The sequence below is a fragment of the Stylophora pistillata genome, chromosome 2 (assembly GCF_964205215.1).
Source record: "Stylophora pistillata chromosome 2, jaStyPist1.2, whole genome shotgun sequence".
NCBI classification, from domain to species: Eukaryota; Metazoa; Cnidaria; class Anthozoa; order Scleractinia; family Pocilloporidae; genus Stylophora; species Stylophora pistillata.
Window position 1 is genome coordinate 15159599 of NC_142520.1, and position 20942 is coordinate 15180540.

The window sequence follows — 20942 nt, forward strand, 5'->3', positions numbered from 1 at the left end:
TTCTGAAGGAGAATCATAACATTATCACACTGTGATAATCAACTAAGCAGCTAAACAAGATCACTTCCATACTCTCTTAAGCCTATGATGTATGAACAGTGCTTGCAAGTCGCAAACAAAATGACCCCTAGCTTCCCCCCCCCCCAAGATCTCTGGTAGCATTATTTTTATTCCCCGACGAGAAACGAGCTTTCTATTCCGACAATCTGAAAATGAAGCCTTGAGCTGACAGGAAATAATCCCCTATGTAGACTACAGTGGTGTGTGTTGCCCAGAAAGACGCGGTGTCAAGGAAATTTCGTCTAAAAACTGGACCATTATGGTGTTAAGTTGGCTTTGGTCTTCAGGGAAGCCGCGAGAACTTAGATATTCCCATAATCAATCTTTAAACCCTTAAATCACACATAGTAATCTTAGGCAGCATGTGGGGTTGACCAGACAACATTGTGTCCTCAACCAAACATGTTTACATTCGCATGGAGGTTTTCGTTTTCACGCATGGAGGTTTTCACGCATGGAGGTTTTCACGCATGGAGGTTTTCCATGGTTTTCCGCATGGAGGTTTTCAGTTTTTGTATTTTATCAGACTCGTTCCCAGGATACTCAGTATAAAACTAGTTATTAAAAACTAGTTCCGTATGATGCACGATCCTTCGCAGTAGATAGCCCTATTAATGCAATAGCGAAAATCAGACCAGAAAAAATCGGGCCTGTACGGGATTCAAACCACTGACCTCTGCGATGCTAGTGCAGCGCTCTACCAATTGAGCTAACACGCCAACTGGGAGCAGGCCATTAAGCTGATTCGTAATAAACCCGTGATGAGAAATCAGATACAATGGATATATGAAGCTCATATATTTTAAACTGCGGTATTAAATATGTATGATGCCCGATCCTTGCAGTAGATAGCGCTATTTATGCAATAGCGAAAATCAGACCTGAAAAAAATCAGGCCTGTACGAGATTCGAACCACTGACCTCTGCGATACTAGTGCAGCGCTCTACCAATTGAGCTAACAAGGCAACTGGGAGCAGGCAATTAAGCTGATTCGTAATAAACCTGTGATGATAAATCAGATTCAATGGATATATGAAGCTCATATAATTTGAACTGCGGTATTAAATACGTATGATGCACGATCCTTCGCATTAGATAGCGCTATTTATGCAATAGCGAAAATCAGACCTGGAAAAAATCAGGCCTGTACGAGATTCGAACCACTGACCTCTGCGATACTAGTGCAGCTCTACCAATTGAGCTAACGAGCCAACTGGGAGCAGGTCGTCAAGTTGATTCGTAATAAACCCGTGATGATAAATCAGATACAATGGATCATATGAAGTTCATATATCCAAGCCGAGGAGGGAGGGCGCCGAGCTGTGATTAAATGGATTCCATTCCCGCTCGCCTCTCGTCTTTCTTCTTCTGTGCTTTGGCAGACATAGCAATGAACCCTGATTCTGGCTTTCGAATACTTCGCCAGATTCACAGCAAGTTCCCTGTTAAACGTTGATAATCCACCTTTCGAGGAGCCCCACTCGCTACAGATGAACATGACATCAATACACTCATCCACAACTGCATCTGCGCCACAAGAAGCCCCGCTCTTGAGGTCTTCACTCTTCCCTTTATCTTTCACAGAATTTTCATCAACTGCATTCGAAGATCCTCTTTCCATCGCAAAGCTTTTCTCATAGACGAATGTAACATGCGGGAAAGGACAGTCACTTTTACACCCTCTGGACAACTTCCGCCATGGAAACACAGCTTTCGTCACGTGAGACCACAGCTTAGCCTAGTTCCAGGTCCATATCGGCCGCTGTCTATGTGGTACGTCACTGCCGGTGGACATAAACAGTGGATACTCCTTTTGTTCGTCCACCAGCATTTGTTCCTTTCACCATTGTTACCTGTGTCTCAAGAAATCGGTTGCAAATCAAACCACTTATAATCTAAAGGAAAAAATATGTCTTTTCCCTTCTTTTTTTGTTATTCTTGTGACATGTACTTTTATTCCACCTTGCAATGCTTGATGGAAATATCACTGCGAGTTGGAATAAGCAGGGCGGTTTTTGTTTTGTTATGGTTTTTTTTTCATTATTTTGGGGGAGGCTCTGTCGAACCTCCTGCATTCGCTAGTTACAGGGTGCCTGTTGAATGCAGGTTCTCTGCTCTACAGAAATAGTTTTTTTTAACCCCCTGATAAACAGAACATGATGAATAAACATTTGCCTTTTCTATGAGGTTGCATCGAGTCTAGAGAATAACACTAGGAAATGACCGAACTCAACGTTCTTAATGAAAAGAAGAGGCCATCTTATGCAATCGTTATCAACATTTTCTTGCACGAGCTCTTCGTAAACCATGATTCGTGTAACAAATAGCTCAGTTTTGGTGTTCTTGTGTCTTTTTGGACCAAACAAAAGCGTCTTTTGGACAGGGATTCATTTTTACGATCTCATGACCTTTGATATTAATGTTTAATTTTTTTTTTGTTGCTTCCTTTCGCCTCTACATATATATATGTCAATTTTTTGCATAGAGTTGACATTTTTTTCTATTTTATGCATTGCAGCTGTTTCTAATTTTAAAAACTGAAGGGAAGCTGTAAATACAGTTTCGAAATGCTACTGTATGGGTTTTACTGTTAACAGGTCTCAACAAGGTCTTAACAGGAAATCGTAGATCTCGTATAGATAACCGCAATGAAAAAAAAAAAAAAAAAAAAAAAAAAAACTAGATCATTTTGTTGCATATTTATGGTACGGTTTGCCTTGCAGTCCTTTAACGAAGAGCTTTAGATTACGTCTCTTTTTCTAAGGGGGTAGGGGGAGCAAAATAGTCGACACTTTGCTTAAAAAAAATCAGTCGTTCAACCGTAACAATTGCTGAATAATTTAAAAAAGAGGTTTGTGTCTTCTGCAGTGCTTAAGGAAAGTTTAATGTGGGGCAGGCCTGTGTGTAGCCATGGGTTGTCGAGCAAATCTATGTTTGAAACAAATGATTTAGCTGTAAAATTGAAAATGTTTCAGAATGAAAAAGTAGAGGTCTCAAAACTGTCACGGAACACGTTGCCTCTGTACATGATATTTATCAAGAGAGGCGATGTGCCAAACTTGTTTAATATAGATTAACGATGATTTTTTTTTTTTCTGAAATCTGGCCAAAACGAAGTTGAAGAGAATGCCTTGTGGATTTTATCGAAGACTTTAATTAGTTTGGTTTTCTTCAGTTATTTTCTTTCTTTCCTTCGTAGGATGATTGTAGCAGAGAAAAAGAAATTGCAGTGATCTGCAGAGGTCTAAAACAATAAATGAATCTAAAATGAATCTAAAAAACATATAAGTAAGCGAAAAGAATATCAAAGACTTCCCAGCCCTACCCTAGTTAGGAAGATATTGTGCTATTCTCAGGCTTTTCCGTGCTTTATACCCAGGATGCAAAGCCAACTATGGACGATTATGTTTGAAGCCACTTCGTGTTTGGCTTTTCTATCGAATGAATTTATTTTGGTGCCAAAAATCGCCAAAATGTGACACGATAATTTATGGTAGCACTCTTCAAGGAGTCGCCCAGCATTGCTGAGGACGAAAAATGAACAATGAAAATAGTGGAGTGGTGGAGGATGGACAGAAAGAAGCGGCCCTGAATGATTCGATCAACAGTACTCCGACAAACCACCAAGGTACTTTTTAGTAGTTGGCGTGATTTTAGTGGAAAACGCTTTGTTCGTCTCGATTAACTCACGAATCGTTGTTTATCCTTGCACAGTTGTTGACGGCGATGGATCGGAAGGTCTTAAACCCCCCGACAGCAAGACATTTCAGCTTCAAATGGATGAAGTTTTGGGGAAAATTCGAGTGACCGAAGAGAAATTGGTAACACTTGTTGCACTTTGCTGATTAAGCCGATTTTGAATGAGTCCCTTTCATTGAAAGATATCGTGTCGTTTTCGTTGTTCTTATCGCGGCCGTAAAATTGTGTTTGTTCCAGCTTATTTGTGATTAAAATTCCTTAATTCTTTGCTTGTAGAAATCACTTGAAAAACAAGTGGTGGCGTCTGGGTGCCAAAGTAACACGTCGGCTGCCCCGATCGACAGAGAGAAGTTACACGGAGAACTTCAGGAGCTACGCGCTCAGCGTGAGAAAGTCATCGAAGAAAGAAAACAGTGCGATGTCGAACTCAAAGGGTTAAACGTTCAAGTTCAGAAGAAGGTAGGTTGCATTTTTCACCTAAAGCCACGAATACCGAAGCCACAGTATGTTTACTAATAAAACTATTTTTAGTAAGTGACATGTTCGCTGCGGAAAAAAAATTATAGCGGTTTTTACCGCTGTTTCCGAATTATTTTAATGTTATCTCTTTGAATTATATGTGATGTTTCAATTAATTAGAGCTTTACTGGCTTCTGTGCTTGTTTTATTTATGTGATCTCAGTATCGATCATCTATCTGTCAGATTGGTGAAATAGTACTCAAGTTTGTATGTAATTTGGAATTGGACCATCACAAATTAAAAAGAAAAATTATAGCCAATTAACCCCGTGATATAATTTCTGTTACAATGTGTCGGAAAAGACAAAACTGTTTAGTCTATTTTTTTTTTTCCTAAGGGATGATTACAGAATGTATTTCGATTCAAAACCAAATACACGTTTAATGAGTGCATGAGAGTTATTTTGCGAGCTGAAATTTGTATTTGTATGCCTTAAATCTCGTCAGTTTTCCATTGTCTTAATGTACAAAATAGCGCCTTCGAGATTTGAATGGGAATTTTATAAATTCTTGAGTAAGGCTACATGAAATAAAAAGTAGAGATGGGTAGGGGCAAAAAAATTTTTTTTCTTTTAGCTGCCCATATATTTTTCCCATACATGTTCAACTTGTCATGTTGAACCGCTTTTTGGGGTAGAGAGAAATGTTGTTGGTTGAGGAGGGGGGGAGGGAGGGTGAGTAGTAATTTAACCCTTCAGGTGTTTTTGTGTGTGCATGTGTGTGTGTGTGCGCGTGTGTATGTCTGTGTGTGTGTGACACAGCCATATAATAATTAACAATTATTCCACGAGCGCGCGTTGGATATGAGATGATAGATAGCCAATGAAGCGCGTAGCGCTGAGTTGGCTATAATCATTTCATATCCAACAAGAGCGAGTGGAATAATTGTTTTATTAAAAACGTTAAATTAAGTATAAAATTTTATTAAAATTTTAGCTCCCTTTTATTATTAAGCTGACACTTACGATGGCCATATTTGTAGATTATGGTATATTGGCTGATATACCATAATGGCTAAGCCAATAAAAAGTCTTGAATTGCATTATCCAATGATCTAGTTTTTAATAATTAATAATTATTCCACGAGCGCATGTTGGATATGAGATGATAGATAGCCAACGAGGCGCTTAGTGCCGAGTTGGCTATAATCATCTCGTATCCAACAAGTGCGAGTGGAATAATTGTTTTATTAGAAACGCCCCCAAGATATTAGACAAATCTTACCAAATCTTAAATTTTTTAGCTCCCTTTTAATTTTAACCAGATGTGTACGCTTACCATATTTGTAGATTATGGTATATTGGCTCATATACCATAATGGCTAAGCCAATAAAAAGTCGTGAATTGCATTATACAATGATTCAGTTTTCATAATGTTATTTATTATATGGCTGTGTCTCTCCAGGACTGGGAACTACCAAATTCACAAATTTGATTGGCTGAAATCAATATTGAAAGCAGTTTAAATTTCCCCATCTAGACCGGTATAGAAAAAAAAGGTACAAAGAATATAAAAAAATTGGTATATAAGACACAGCCATATGATAAACATCTTATTAACCGAGCTAGGTCGGTCTGTATGGGAGAATCTTGACCTCGGTCGCTGGTACAGACCTCACTGCATTCGGTCTGTACTGGTGACCTCGGTCAAGATTCTCCCATACAGACCTCCCGCTCAGTTAATAAGAACTCAGTATTTATTTTAGAATGATGCATGCACAAAGCTTCAAGCAGCAGTGAGGTACAAATCAGAAGCCAGAATAGATGAAGCAGTGAGGTTTGTTTATTTATTAATTTATCCACTATTATCTTTTCACTTATTTTTAGTAGTATTGTTTTGGTTTTTACCAGTGAGTTACTTCAAAATACCACATATCCCTTTCTGTGCTTTCACTGTATTTTATTCAAATAGTTTACAAATCCTTGTAGGGTACTCTTACATCCTAACTAGATTACCTATTTGTGAAGAAGAGTTACTTCAAATGTACAACAGCCATTTGCAACTAAAAATTACATGGTGGGGGGTGGGTAGGGGGATGTTGAAAAATCTTTTGCAAACTTTAAAATGTTTCTTTTATAAGAATTATTGTAGCTGTGCTTGTTTTCTGACCCTTTGAATATTTATCTTTCTCTTCAGGAGACTAGAACACCAGATGCAGGCACAACAGCTCAAGTTAAGTGAAGAAAAGAGAATAGTTCCTGAGATTGACACACTCAAGCGTTCAAAGAGAAGTTTAAAGTAAGTATCCCAAATAAAGGCAGGGTATATCATACTTTGAACAAATAGAATGACTACGAATGAATTTTCCATTATGATATCAGTACAATATCAAGTAGACAAGTGATGAAGGGGATTATTAGTCGATCTGATACAAATTCTCAGGACTAGTATTTTAAGAATTGTATAGCAGTCAGTCAGGAGAATTACTAAAGAGATCTGGGAGAAAAGAATTAACAGCCTATGATCAAAAAGTCTGATTATTTTCATGAGGTATTTATATTAGTTTACTTACAAAATAAGGATGCCTTGGTGTTTTTCTTGTTTGTCTGCTTTTTATTTGCATTTTACTTTTAAGAAAGCAGAACTAAACTTCTTCAAGAGTTGAATACAAAATAATAGTCAGCCACTCTTGAAAACGAAAAGTTTAATCTTTGTAGTCACGGAGAGATTTCCTACAGCTTCATCATATATTTGTAATTCCAAAACCTTCCATAAGGAGGACTTTTTCAAAAATGTTTTTTTTTTTTATATGTAATTTTTGTTTCTTTACAGTGAATATTTAGATCTCAAACAGCTTGTGGATCAGATGAGGAACAAACAGAAACAGTTAAGATCCCAGAGAGATGTGAGTAACATACAAAGCTTGTAAAGATTTAATTTTTTCATATTTTGTGTTAATCTAGTTACTTTCTTTTCGAAGTTTAAGACAGAATTCACATTGTTGAAAAATCCAGCATTGCCATTGTTGGGTGAGGCAGCTCAGCTTTATATGAGGCAGACTTATACAGATCAACTTTTCAGTGTGGTTTTGTCACATGATAATGACCCTAGCAGAATTTTTATTAATCTAGGGAGTAAGAAAAACTTCCTTCAAAATTAATGCACTTATGTGTACTTATAATAATTAGGGAGATGAACATTTTTCTGTCTAACAACAACAAACATATGAAACATATGTGTGAACTGCGGTTATGAGACGTATATGAGAACGATCCTTCGCAGTAAAGCACTACATTTCTGCCACAATGAACAATAGTCAGTGCCTCCCAGTGAGCTCAATGGATAGAGCGCTGGACTGATGTGCGGGAGGTCGAGGGTTCGAGCCCCGGCCGGACCAACACTCAAGGTCTTATTACAAGTGAGAAGAATATGCTACCTTTCTACAACGTCAAGAAATGAGTTAGATACTCTAGTCTTCTCGGATAGGGACGAAGAAATGGAGGTCCCGTCTCCTGCAGGGTTAGGGGTAGAAGACGTTAATTTCCCCCGCATGAGATCACTGTGTGATGGATGTCCTCCCCTGGGGTGGTTGCTGGGTGGGAATTGGCCCTGAAAAGTCCCCATGGAAAGTGGTCAGTTAATATATGTATGTATGTATGTACTTCATATATGTATGTATACTAATAGGATATTTTTTATCAAAACATTTATTATGAAATAATGATCCATTTATTAGGACTGTGTGAAAAGAATAAATGTCTTGAAGGCAAGAGAAGAGAAAGTGAAAAACCTGTTAGATTCAGCAGGTGCCCATGCTGAAAAGGAAGAAGTACAAATACAGCAGCCTGAACATCTGAGTACAGTTGTAGAAAGCATCAAAAAAGGTAAATAACTAAAGAGGAGTTTGTTTCTATTTCCATTTGCAAAATGTGCAGTAAAGTTGTCCTTTGGAAAAATTGCCATCTAATCCTTTACCCTCCTGACATCAGTAGGGATCTTCTCTATAGTGTTTCTATACATTTCCTAAGGTGCTGATAAGGAGAATTTGTTTAACAATCGAGAGCTTCTTTAGTTGGTGATCATTTCCTTAGTTTTTGTGACTGTAATGTGTGATGCAGGGGTGATCTTGTAAGGAGAAATTAGCTGTTAGTCACTCGCAGGGTTTAAAAGTCTAAGAACTAATCTGGCAAGTTCCAGGGCTTCATACTAACAGTAGCCCACTCAGCCACAGACTAGTAGAAATTCAGTTATGGCTAGTGGTTTTCAATTTCCACTTACCAGTTTGGCTAGTAAACAACTGAAATTGTCATAACATCCAAGTTGTCTCTAGCCACGAGCTAGAAAAGCCAAACACGAAGTGGCTTCAAATATGATCCTCCATAGTTGGCTTTGCATCATGGGTATAAAGCAAGGAAAAGCCTGAGAATAGCACAATATCTTCCTAACTAGGGTAGGGCTGGGAAGTCTTTGATATTCTTTTCATTTATTGTTTTAGACCTCTGCAGATCACTGCAATTTCTTTTTCTCTGCTACAATCATCCTACGAAGGAAGGAAAGAAAGAAAATTACTGAGGAAAACCAAACTAACTAAAGTCTTCGATAAAATCCACAAGGCATTCTTTTCAACTTCGTTTTGGCCAGATTTCAGAAAAAAAAAAATCATCGTTAATCTATATTAAACAAGTTTGGCACCTCGCCTCTCTTGATAAATATCACGTACAGAGGCAACGTGAGCCATGACAGTTTTGAGACCTCTACTTTTCCATTCTGAAACATTTTCAATTTTACAGCTAAATCATTTGTTTCAAACATAGATTTGCTCGACAACCCATGGCTACACACAGGCCTGCCCCATATTAAACTTTCCTTAAGCACTGCAGAAGATACAAACCTCTTTCTAAATTATTCAGCAATTGATACGGTTGAACGACTGATTCTTTTAAGGTGGGACTTAACCTAAAAAAGACCCCTTTTTTCAAGGACTTGTCACGTCCACAGTTTTTAATCAAACCATATAAAACCATATATCACTGAAAAGCTAATGAATCACAGATTTCAGTTTTTTCAATTATTTCTGCACACAGTTTATTTGTAACCTGATACCAGCAAAATATTGTTACCCCATACTGTGCACAACCCACATGTACTCTAGAAAAGAAATCTTGATATGGAATGCAGCTAGCTCTGATTTGTTTTTATAACTATATAGTATATAAATGAATAAAGGCTGATAGTTTCGAAAGAAACTGTTTGGGGCTGCGTCGGTGGGAGTAACGAAATAATTTGGATATATCAACAAAGTTGAAATGGTAAATTGGCCACCGTAATGATTACAAAAGCTTTTGTAATCATTACGGTGGCCAATTTACCATTTCAACTTTGTTGATATATCCAAATTATATAGTATATAGGCTAATCATGGGGATGAGCATAGAGTTTTAAAAAATATAAAAAACTTTGGCTCCAGCCTCCAGTTAAAGTAAAGCAAAATTTTTGGGGTGAATTTCCACCACAATTTTCTTTGTAACTTTTGACAAAGTAAAGCTACAGAAAAACCCTTTGCTCATCCCCAGATACTCTTTGAAAGCAATAAACATTGAAAATTTCAAGTCAATTGGTTAAATCCTCTATGAGATATGTTTTCTAGAATGCGCAAAATGCACATTTTGAGAAAAGTGCGATTAAAGTTAAAAAGCTAAAACGAAGATTGTCTGCACAAATTTGCATGGCTATGAACTATCCAATATCATAGCAAATGTTTCTTTCAGTCACTTAGAAGCCTCCAGGTTCATAGGTATCACCATCAGCCTCCCGTAGGGCATCTTCTCTGCGTGTGCGCCTCATTTGCTCTCCTTGCAGGCGCTTCTTTTCTTTAGCAGAGGTCTGAAGGTCCGATTTTCTCAACCGCCTCTCGTCCTTTTCTTCTGAGGCCTTCTGAGTGTACTCCCCTGCTGGAATTGCCAGTCTCTGCATTATTCTTGCTCTGCTGGCAGCTCCACTATGAAAATGGCACACAGTAGAAGCAACTGCACATCTAATCACCTTGGCACCATGATGCTTGTGTTTTGGGCAGCGTGCCCACACCAGTCCGTTGATGCATTCATTGCGATTTTGGGTGGCACCACGCACACACCTTTGGAGCAGCTTAGTTTCACTAAGTGTGATGAATGTTGGCTTCAGCAGTTCAAAGAACACTTCAGGCAAACAGTCACCTGCTTCATAAGTATTTGTTCCAGTAGCACAATCTTGTTGCCATTTACACCAGGAATCCTCACCAACAGGGCAGAAGCGATGTTGTTTAGCAGCATCTTGTGACTGGACACTGTGATGGAGGATGGCAATGATATTTTTCTTCATGGTGTAAACAGCAACATCAACCTCTCTTTCTGTTAGGTTTGCTTTAGTTAGGGTGTTTTGTCTAATGGCTAGACCATAGTACTTCTGAAGGCGTTTAATGCGGCTCTCAGTCAGTCGGCCCCGTCCTCCAATGGGTTTGCCATCTGCAAGTTTACCTTTGGTTCTTGCTTTAAGATTAAGTAGGTGCTTGCCCATGCATTTTTGCACGTGCCCAACACAATCCAGCTTTTCCACCTTGCAGTCATTGCCATATATATTCTCCACAGTATTGAATGCCTTACTGTCTCTGTCAGAAACCATCCATTTATACCTTATTTTATGTAGTTCCACAGATCTACTCCAAACAACTATGGCACCCTCAGCTTCCATTAAAATTAATGTCACACTCATTGGAAGCAAGACGCTCAATCTGCCATGCTTCGAACTCCTCGTCAGTTTGACACTGAGACCTTTTCATGGTACATTTCCAGCATTCTTTTGAAAGGACATGATAGTCAAGAACCTCTCCAGTGTCTACAGATATAACAAAAACAACTCCAGTCAGAGAGGTAAACCCCCTTTTCGCCCGTGTACCATCAAACGAAACGGCTGCATCGACTACATCATCATTGACTTCATCTCCACTTTCCTTCAGGATGTACTCGCGAACTCTTATCCCTGCCTGTGTCATTTCATCTTTGGCTTCAGCTTCTAAAGCCTCAAGTATTGTGTCTACTTGTTTGTAATAAGCAGGTAGTGATAGACATGGCATGTTCATGATGCTGCAAAAGGTTACTAGCCCTTCATAGCCACCTCCTGTCTCCAGAGAATGATAGACTGCACGACGATTTACGTCAAAAGATTGCCCTTTCTTTGTTATTGTATCTGATGTTTTCAATGGTGTAGCTTCAAGGCAGGAGCTACACTCCACAGAGAGGTCTGCCATTAGCCCATTTCTCCCAGAAGAATTCTCCTTCAGAGTTAAACTCCCTAGAACATAATAACAGTATAGACTAAAGTTATTTTGTGCATTCTCATACATGTATATGAGTCACAAAATTTATTCACCACATACCACACAACAGACAGTTACAACTGCAATTTTTAATCAATGAAAACAATAAAGATAGTACTGAAGAGAAGTAAAAAAACATTCTTAGGGAAAAAAATGAAAACTGCACACTGTTACTAGCATATGCTACGAGACATGAACAGTAAAGAAAAGGTTAAAAGTAAAACAGATGTTCGCTTATGTTTTCTCACCTTCCTCGCACACATGTGCTTCAGACAACGTGGCATATAATTTCTTGAGGTCTACAAGTCTGTATCCCTCTCCCTGAAAATCATTTAATACCCGTCCACATCATTTACATCTTTCGGGAGGCTTTGAAGAATGAGGCATAACACAATAGACGCTATTCTTATTTAATGACATGTAACTGAGTGGCCGGGTATTCTGAAGTTTAGCCGAAATCTTTGATGAACTATCTGGTGAATCTTCTGGTCTCATTTTGAGTCTCGAAGCACTGATGGAAGCACTTTCGGCATCTGACAGAGCCTCATCACACGATGAACTCGATGCTGAGTTTGTGACTTCTCTATCCGCACGCGGCATTTTCTTCGCTTTCTTTGCGTATCTCTGCACTCCAGTAAAAGGCTTTCCTTTCCGCTTTCTTCTATATACAGTATTCTTCTTCCCTCCTGGCATTTTAGACAAAAACTTCGCTGATATAAAACTCGAATCTCGCTCTCACAGTATCTCCACAGTTGAAAACACGCCAGCTTTCAATCCCACGCCACCTCCGACTAGCTATACTTCATGTAAAGGGTCATATAGCTTCCTCTTGAAAATACTGAGGAAATTCTAGGAATTGGATGGACTTTCGGGCTTCAAATTGGAGCAAAACTGAAAGATGCTACGTTGCGTTGCCATGGTAACCAAAATATATTTTTTTTTACTAGCTTGCAGAAAACTTATCGTAGGCAACAAAATAAAGCAAATTAGTCTTAAAAACTCATGTCATGGCTTTCTTCTATGCCTGAAGTTTCAGATTTCTCCAAAAACAAAAATTGCATTTTGTAGTCAAATTTTAGGTTAAGTCCCACCGCAAAGTGTCGACTATTTTGCTCCCCCTACCCCCTTAGAAAAAGAGACGTAATCTAAAGCTCTTCGTTAAAGGACTGCAAGGCAAACCGTACCGTCAATATGCAACAAAATGATCTAGTTTTCTTCTTTTTTTTTTTTTTTTTTTTCATTGCGGTCATCTATACGAGATCTACGATTTCCTGTTAAGACCTTGTTGAGACCTGTCAACAGTAAAACCCATACAGTAGCATTTCGAAACTGTATTTACAGCTTCTCTTCAGTTTTTAAAATTAGAAACAGCTGCAATACATAAAATAGAAAAAAGTGTCAACTCTATGCAAAAAATTGACATATATATATGTAGAGGCGAAAGGAAGCAACAAAAAAAATCAAACATTAATATCAAAGGTCATGAGATCGTAGAAATGAATCCCTGTCCAAAAGACGCTTTTGTTTGGTCCAAAAAGACACAAGAACACCAAAACTGAGCTATTTGTTGCACGAATCATGGTTTACGAGGAGCTCGTACAAGAAAATGTTGATAACGATTGCATAAGATGGCCTCTTCTTTTCATTAAGAACGGTGAGTTCGGTCATTTCCTAGTGTTATTCTATAGACTCGATGCAACCTCATAGTAAAGGCAAATGTTTATTCATTATGTTCTGTTTATCAGGGGGTTAAAAAAAACTATTTCTGTAGAGCAGTAAACCTGCATTCAACAGGTACCCTGTAACTATCCAATACAGGAGGTTCGACAGAGCCTCCCCCAAAATAATGAAAAAAAAACCATAACAAAACAAAAACCGCCCTGCTTATTCCAACTCGCAGTGATATTTCCATCAAGCATTGCAAGGTGGAATAAAAGTACATGTCACAAGAATAACAAACAAAGAAGGGAAAAGACATATTTTTTCCTTTAGATTATAAGTGGTTTGATTTGCAACCGATTTCTTGAGACACTGGTAACAATGGTGAAAGGAACAAATGCTGGTGGACGAACAAAAGGAGTATCCACTGTTTATGTCCACCGGCAGTGACGTACCACATATACAGCGGCCGATATGGACCTGGAACTAGGCTAAGCTGTGGTCTCACGTGACCAAAGCTGTGTTTCCATGGCGGAAGTTGTCCAGAGGGTGTAAAAGTGACTGTCCTTTCCCGCATGTTACATTCGTCTATGAGAAAAGCTTTGCGATGGAAAGAGGATCTTCGAATGCAGTTGATGAAAATTCTGTGAAAGATAAAGGGAAGAGTGAAGACCTCAAGAGCGGGGCTTCTTGTGGCGCAGATGCAGTTGTGGATGAGTGTATTGATGTCATGTTCATCTGTAGCGAGTGGGGCTCCTCGAAAGGTGGATTATCAACGTTTAACAGGGAACTTGCTGTGAATCTGGCGAAGTATTCGAAAGCCAGAATCAGGGTTCATTGCTATGTCTGCCAAAGCACAGAAGAAGAAAGACGAGAGGCGAGCGGGAATGGAATCCATTTAATCACAGCTCGGCGCCCTCCCGGGTCCAGTGATCCACTAGAATGGATCAAAATACCGCCATCAGAGCTTCGTAATCCTGACATCGTAATCAGCCACGGAAGAAAGTTTGGTGGTGCGGCTTATTTCATTCGAGAAATGACAAGGTGTAAGTGGATACATTTTGTGCATGTGTTCTGCGAAGACCTCGGCAAATACAAGTTAGAATGCAGCGTTATAGCTGATGCGATTGCAGACAACGAGAGGAAGAACAGACGAGAAGTAGAGCTATGCAAAGCATCTGATTTAGTTGTTGCTGTGGGAACTCTGCTGCAGAGAAAATATCAAAGAAAACTTTCCGATATCGAAGTAGAAGTCATCACTCCAGGGATTTTCGAAAAGTTTGTCAATCCAACAGAAAGGCAATCGAAGAAATTTAAATCATCAGGAGAAGAGGAGTTTCAAATATTCATGTTCGGTCGCGGAAGCTTTGAGGACTTTGAACTGAAAGGGTACGATATCATTGGAAAGGCTGTGGCTTTGCTTGAACGAAAATTCGAGCTCACTTTTGTAGGTGCAGCACAAGATGAACAACGGAGGATAGAAAAGTGGTTCCTGGAGAAAACGAATATAACACGTAATCAACTCACCATCAGAGGCTTTTGTAATTACGAAGAAACAAAAGAGATGTTCCGTGAAGCGGATGCAGTCGTGATGCCATCCCGCACGAAGGTCTTTGGGCTGGATGCCCTGGAGGCCATATCAGCTGGTGTGCCTCTGCTGGTCTCCAGCGAATGTGGAATTGCCAAAGCCCTCCAAACTGTGGATGGTGGAATGGCTGTCATCATCCCCTCAGCTTCACCAGAGGAATGGGCAAACAGAATCCAAGAGCTATCAAAACAAACACCAGATCAGAGACGTGCCTCTGCTGTACATCTGCGAGAGAATTATCGGAAGAAGTACAACTGGAAGGAAGAAAGTGAAAAGTTCGAGCATATGATTGTGCAATTGGCTCCCAGTCCCATTCCGAAGGAGACAGGAATCACAGGTTAATGGAACTAAATTTGTGTTTTTTTAAATCATTTTCATAGTATCTGTCAGTTAAAAAATTTTTGCGCTGTGACTGAATCATATATGAAAGATTTATGCCCCTGTAATGGAAACATTTATTTCACCTTCAAGTGCATTTAACTGTGTTATGTGATCAGGAAATGTCAGCTCGTTTTGTTTTTGGTAACTAGAGGTGCTTATTGTTGTCCTTACTATATTTAAAAACTAAACAAAACAAGAGAAGCAAATAGTCAGATCACCTGTGAAAGAAATGTTTTAGTTTACAAAGAAATGTTTTAGTTTACAAAGATAACACATTGTTAAAATAAATATTAATCAAAAGTGCTACTTTTCCATTCTAATTGTTAATTATTGTGCTGTTATATTTATTTTATTTGCTTCTGCCTGTAGAGAAAGCTGCATGCAGTTTAAGCTTTTTTTTTAATATATGATGGCATGATTGAAATTCTATTTGAGAACAATGGTGGCTGCTGTTTTGAAAACAGAATTCAGTCATGGCTACTTAATTAAAAACAAAATATGGGAAGGAACAGACAAGGAATATTCCGAAATGGTGCAAATGATCATGAAAGTAACTGTTAAAAGGCGATTGTGTGATACTCAATAAGTTGTAAGATGACATATGTTATCATGTCTTTACCCAATCTGCAGTCTGCAGTCTGCATTTTGTACCTAGGCTGCATTTCACACCCAGTTTGCAGTCTGTATTTTGTACTGACTGATAGCTAAAATGTGAACTCTGACCACTCACCCAACATCACCCCAGCAGTTCAAAGTAATACTAAGTAGTTTCAACTGTATCTGGGAGTCACCTCTAGGAGTTTAATTATCTTCAAAACTCATTCAAACACAATGTACCCACAACTTATTCACAGTTTCCTTTGTGTTATTTGTGTTTGTGGGAACCTCTTTTTTTCTGGCTGTAGTATTAGCTTATCTGATATTTCTCTCCCCTGTCCATAGACTATGTTCCACACAGCAGCTTAGAAGTTGGAAAAACAGAAAGAAATGAACAGAGGGAGTCTACACCAGGTGGATGTATGTAACTGTTACATGATTGTAGGTTACACTCTAAATTTGTTTCATTGCTGAAAAATAGGGTTTTAAATGGTAGAGATTGTGTAGCATACTTAGTATTCTCTGATTGTAGGCGAGATACATGTAATTTAAGTCTTAAAAGCAAGGGTTGTATCATCTCTTAATTAATCCATTAATTAGGATACAGAATTCTTTGAATTGAAAAAAGAAATCTCTTCATGCAGTCCAAGAGTTGTTGCTTGATTGAATGTTTGAGGGCTTAAGTGAACAATTTTTTTTAAGCCTGACTGGATAGCTGTCAGTTGCCTTGTAATGAGTTCAGAGTATTTTGAACAGGAACTTGAGTTAATAATTGAATTTGATTTGTGTTTCATTTTCTTCAAACAAAATACAGCACAACAAAACTCAATAAAAATAGAAGAGACAAAGAGAAGAAGTGGATTTGTACAATCCATTATTGGAAAATTTCAACGAACAAAGGGAGCAAAATTGCAAGAAAGGCAGGAAGAAAGTGAGAGTGGTAAAAGTAATATTCATTTATTAGCAGTAGAATTGAAAAAATCAATTTTAGTTATGTTCAGTGTAGTATCTATGATGTAATTGTGTATGGTCGAAAGGAATTAGGGGAATTAAAAGCACGTGGTCGAGTGTAGAGTTGAATCTGTTTTGGCATGCGTGTAATTTGGTTAAATCTGAAATTATGTTTCACAGACCGTGAAACACCACATTCAGTATTTCTTTGGAATCTCATTATGAAAGAAATGCAACCAATTAGAATTTTGTCAATATAAACGTCAGTTGGAAAACAGTAACTCTAATACAGCCAGAGAACATAGAATTGATAGCATAGTTGTATCAGTAGCTTGCAAACAAGGTGCCTACCAGCAGGGGACTGCAATAAGTTGGAAAGTGTTAAGGTTTGCCCAATACTCCAAAACTATGTTGATTGGTCTAATCAAAGAAGTTTTTTAATCATTCTACTGGTAGAATTTTTTTTTGATAACACTTTGAAAACAATTGCCATATAATTGCTTTTTCAAATTATCATTTGACAATTGATGATTAGTTTGTTGTTATATTCATTTCTTTATATCCAAATAAAGTTGCATGCAGGTCAAAAGAAATAGAAGAAACACACAGAAAGGAGAGTTTGACAGTTTTGACAGCAACAGGTAAATTTTGTACAAATTCTTGAGCAATAAGTAACATTTGCTGAGAAGGATACACTGGTCTGAGAAAAATCTTGAGAGGAAACTATTCACAGAAGTTTTTGCTACAAAAATATAAATTCTGATGATTATGGAAGTAATTATAGTGAAGAGTACAGGTACACTGCAGATGTGACAATTAAAGTTTCGCTCATATACTGAAACATAATGAGATGCAGTAGCTAGAATAACCACCAGCGTTTGCACCTGGTGGGTGAATTTACATATAAAATGCATGTCATGCCTTAATTTAGTTCATTGCTGAAAAATAAGGGTATTGGAGATTTTATTTAATTTAATTTACTCCATTTTCACTGCATTAATCTTTGCAGTAGGGAAGGACTAGAAAGGAACATACGAGCCATTCGTGCTAGTCCACCCTCCCACCCATCCTACCCCAAGGGAGGACATCCATCACACAGTAATCCCGTGTGTGGGAAATTAATGTCTTCTCACCCAACCTTGCAGGAGACCGGACCTCCATTTATTAGTTCCTATTCGAGAAGACTAGAATATCTAACCATTTCTTGATGTTATAGGAAGGTAGCAAATTCTTCTCAGTTATTTTAAGACCCTGAGTGTTGGTCCAGGCGGGGCTCAAACCCTCGACCTGCCGCACAACAGTCCAGGGCTCTATCCATTGAGCTAACCGAGAGGCAGTTGATAATAACCAAAAAGATAGCTATAGATAGCTAAGAGATAACTAAAACATGTTTATTGGGGAATTGATGAAGTCAGCTTCTCAGAAACATTTTTTGCTTTTTCTATTGTTTGTGTTTGGGGACCTGTTTGCCCTTCCCCTAATGAGTGCCCAGTGCCCATCCACCCCCTCACCCCCCCCCCCGCAGGCCAATAAACTAAACAAACTCTGCCTTGAATAATCATCATTTCTCCTCCCTCACTTTCCAAAACAAAAGGAAAAACCTGTTTCTTTTACAACTTTATTTGTAACTTTTTGAACTTCACTTACTCAGGTAAATCAGTCTTGGTTAATATTTTCTTGATAGACAACCTCCTCAATTAAGCAACCTGATCCTTCCAATAAGTAAAGGCTGATAGTTTCGAAAGAAACTGTTTGGGGCTGCGTCGGTGGGGGTAACGAAATAATTTGGATATATCAACAAAGTTGTTGTGCGAAGTTTTAATTTTTATTTTCCTATACAATTGATTATATACATAAAAAGATAGATAGATAACTTTCGATTCATTCTCTTAGGCTCAGAAACTGTGAATGGCGTAAAAGATGATTTACAGGACTCCATTGGCAATCCACCTCACCTCAATTTTAAGCTTCCAGATTTAAAGGACCTTTTTACGTCAGACAGCTGCTGGAGCGATTTTGAACTTCCAGTCGATATCCTGTTGTTAACGGTGGAGGACTGTGAGTTCTTAGCATGTTTGCACTATCTCGATCAACCCTCAAGGAGGTACTACAAAAGCATTGGGTATGTGTACTACGGGTCCATGGGACATCACCAGGAGAAGAAGTTGAAAACTGCTTTGGTCAAGTGTACCAGAGGTTCTGCAGTTCCTGACGGTTCTTTGATTGTTGTCAATGATGTAATTCGAGCTCTGGGACCCAAAGTTGTGTTTTCTGTTGGTACTTGCATTGGGTTGACTCCTAAGGAAACCAGGCTAGGAGACGTAGTTGTGTCTTCAAAGTTGACAACGCTTGCCCACAAAACTCCTGTAAGTAGGGATATTGGCAACCTTATCAAACATGCAGCTGATGGCTGGAGAGCACCCTTGAAAGACCCTCAAGCTCGTAAAGTAAACGTGAAATGTGAGAGTACTATCTTAAGTATTCCACCCTTACAGGCAAGCAGTGAGAACATAATTCAGAAATATTCTGAAGCAACTGCAGTGGAGGTGGAAGGTGAAGGTAAGAGTTACATCTTAAATAACACAACAACGCGTGGAGCAGTCTGAGGTATCCGTCCAATCTAGCTGAAGCTATAAACATTGCATTTTTAGCGAGGCAATTTTGTCGAGTCACAACCCTTTCCGAAATCATTGTGTTACGTCTTTGACCGACTTGAAAGGCGTAATAATGAGGGTAAATTACTTAAACCCTTCTTCCAGAAGAGGTTCGGGTTTTTGTATCACTTTAATAAGAGAAGACGCTAGAATTAAGGGCACAGCATCGAAAACACTACTCTAGTTATTGCTTCTCTCTATCTTAGGAGTGTTTACTGCAGCTCATCATATGAAAACAGAATGGGTGGTTGTAAAAGGTATCAAATGCTATGCCAGCGAGAATCAGTCGTCAAGCTATGAGTGGGATGTATTCGCAAGTGTAATGGCAGCCTCTGTTGTGTCCAACATTTTGAGGAATCCAAGCGTATTCCAACATTGGAGCCATTATAACGAAGGTAACTTTCCTCTAAAGGCTGATAGTTTCGAAAGAAACTGTTTGGGGCTGCGTCGGTGGGAGTAACGAATTAATTTGGATATATCAACAAAGTTGAAGTGGTAAATTGGCCACCATAACGATTACAAAAGCTGACGTTTTGTTGTTCACACCCAAATTAGGAACGTGACATGTGCTAACAAGGTCTAGTATAAGATAAGTTCCTATTATGTATTTGGTAGTTTTATCCTGATGAAGTCTCACTAGTAGATGAAACCATTCGATTAATAAACTCAGGGAGTACACAGCAACTTTTCTGGTTCTCTACAGTCAAGCGCTTTCTCCATTTTATTCATTTCTTTTCTTTACATACAAGGTACTGTAACTAATTATTCTGCATTTTGAATCTGTCAACACTTTTCAGGCTCGAAAAAAAAAATAATTTCACTCACCAGCAGGCTGCACGCAGAACAAAATTTATATTGCACGGGCCATGCGCTATAGGAGAGGAGAATTTTTTATAAGGGAACTAGTGGGCAGCACACAGCAACTTGTCTTGTAGAATTGAGTTTGTTAATCGACCGGTTTCGTCTACAGGTCAGACTTCGTCAGGATAAAACTTATTGTTCTTGGTAGAGGAACAGGCTTCTTTGTTCTTGGCCTAGGCACTAGTTTATAATCATCTCGAAACTCTAGCGGTGGTTCAATTATGTTTTTTCCGTAAGCTTGAACCATCTGTTTAACATTATTGAACGATGGAGCGAATTTGATTTTCCTGTCCAATGTTTTGGGTTAATTTTTTGCACAGGTCTCAAATTCATTATTATCTCAATGAGTTGGTCTTTTGTCAGATTCTGTAATTTCGTTGTATTCATATCTATATTATTTGTAGATATATTTTTCTCCATATTTTCTATGTGACTTTTCTTTAACTGTTTTTTAGCATGCAGTGCCGGCGTATTTTGGGCGCTCGAGTGCACATTTTCGTATTAGGCCGCCATCTTAGATTTGGTAACAGTGGAGGATTGGGGCGAGGAAATATTTGCCAAGGGAGTAGGTGTTAAATGGAAAAATGGGCAATGGGGGAGAGGGAGGGGAAGGAAAAAATATGCCTGCCCGCAAAGCCTTTCATTTCGCAAAACGGCCCCTAATGAGTAGCGCTTGACCG

At 38.7% G+C, this 20942-nt stretch overlaps 1 protein-coding gene and 1 pseudogene across 13 annotated transcripts in view; one reads left to right on the plus strand and one right to left on the minus strand.

Annotated features, from left to right (window-relative positions):
- Positions 1 to 3436: 3436 nt before the first annotated feature.
- LOC111338020 (uncharacterized) overlaps positions 3437 to 20942 on the plus strand; it is a 36060-nt gene continuing 18554 nt past the window's right edge. For 3 of the 12 annotated variants that reach the window (XR_015996226.1, XM_088747486.1, XM_088747487.1), the window contains exons 1-6: positions 13723 to 15155; positions 16142 to 16216; positions 16611 to 16736; positions 17320 to 17388; positions 18641 to 19306; positions 19608 to 19796. Coding sequence is in view for 11 of the 12 variants with exons in the window: in XM_088747486.1 (XP_088603612.1) it covers positions 13838 to 15155; positions 16142 to 16216; positions 16611 to 16736; positions 17320 to 17388; positions 18641 to 19306; positions 19608 to 19796 (2443 nt within the window). In the remaining variant the exon portion in view is untranslated. Of the gene's footprint in view, positions 3690 to 3775; positions 3883 to 4036; positions 4220 to 5985; positions 6057 to 6416; positions 6519 to 7052; positions 7126 to 7277; positions 7639 to 7956; positions 8105 to 12372; positions 15156 to 16141; positions 16217 to 16610; positions 16737 to 17319; positions 17389 to 18640; positions 19307 to 19607; positions 19797 to 20942 lie in introns of those variants that run through there. The other 9 variants (XM_088747481.1, XM_088747482.1, XM_088747488.1 and 6 more) reach the window with 8 other exon arrangements.
- On the minus strand, positions 8683 to 12373 carry LOC148737311 (uncharacterized; annotated as a pseudogene). The gene is made up of 3 exons (XR_015996245.1): positions 12024 to 12373; positions 11820 to 11903; positions 8683 to 11546 (listed from the first exon to the last, which is right to left on the minus strand). The product of XR_015996245.1 is annotated as an uncharacterized LOC148737311 (transcript).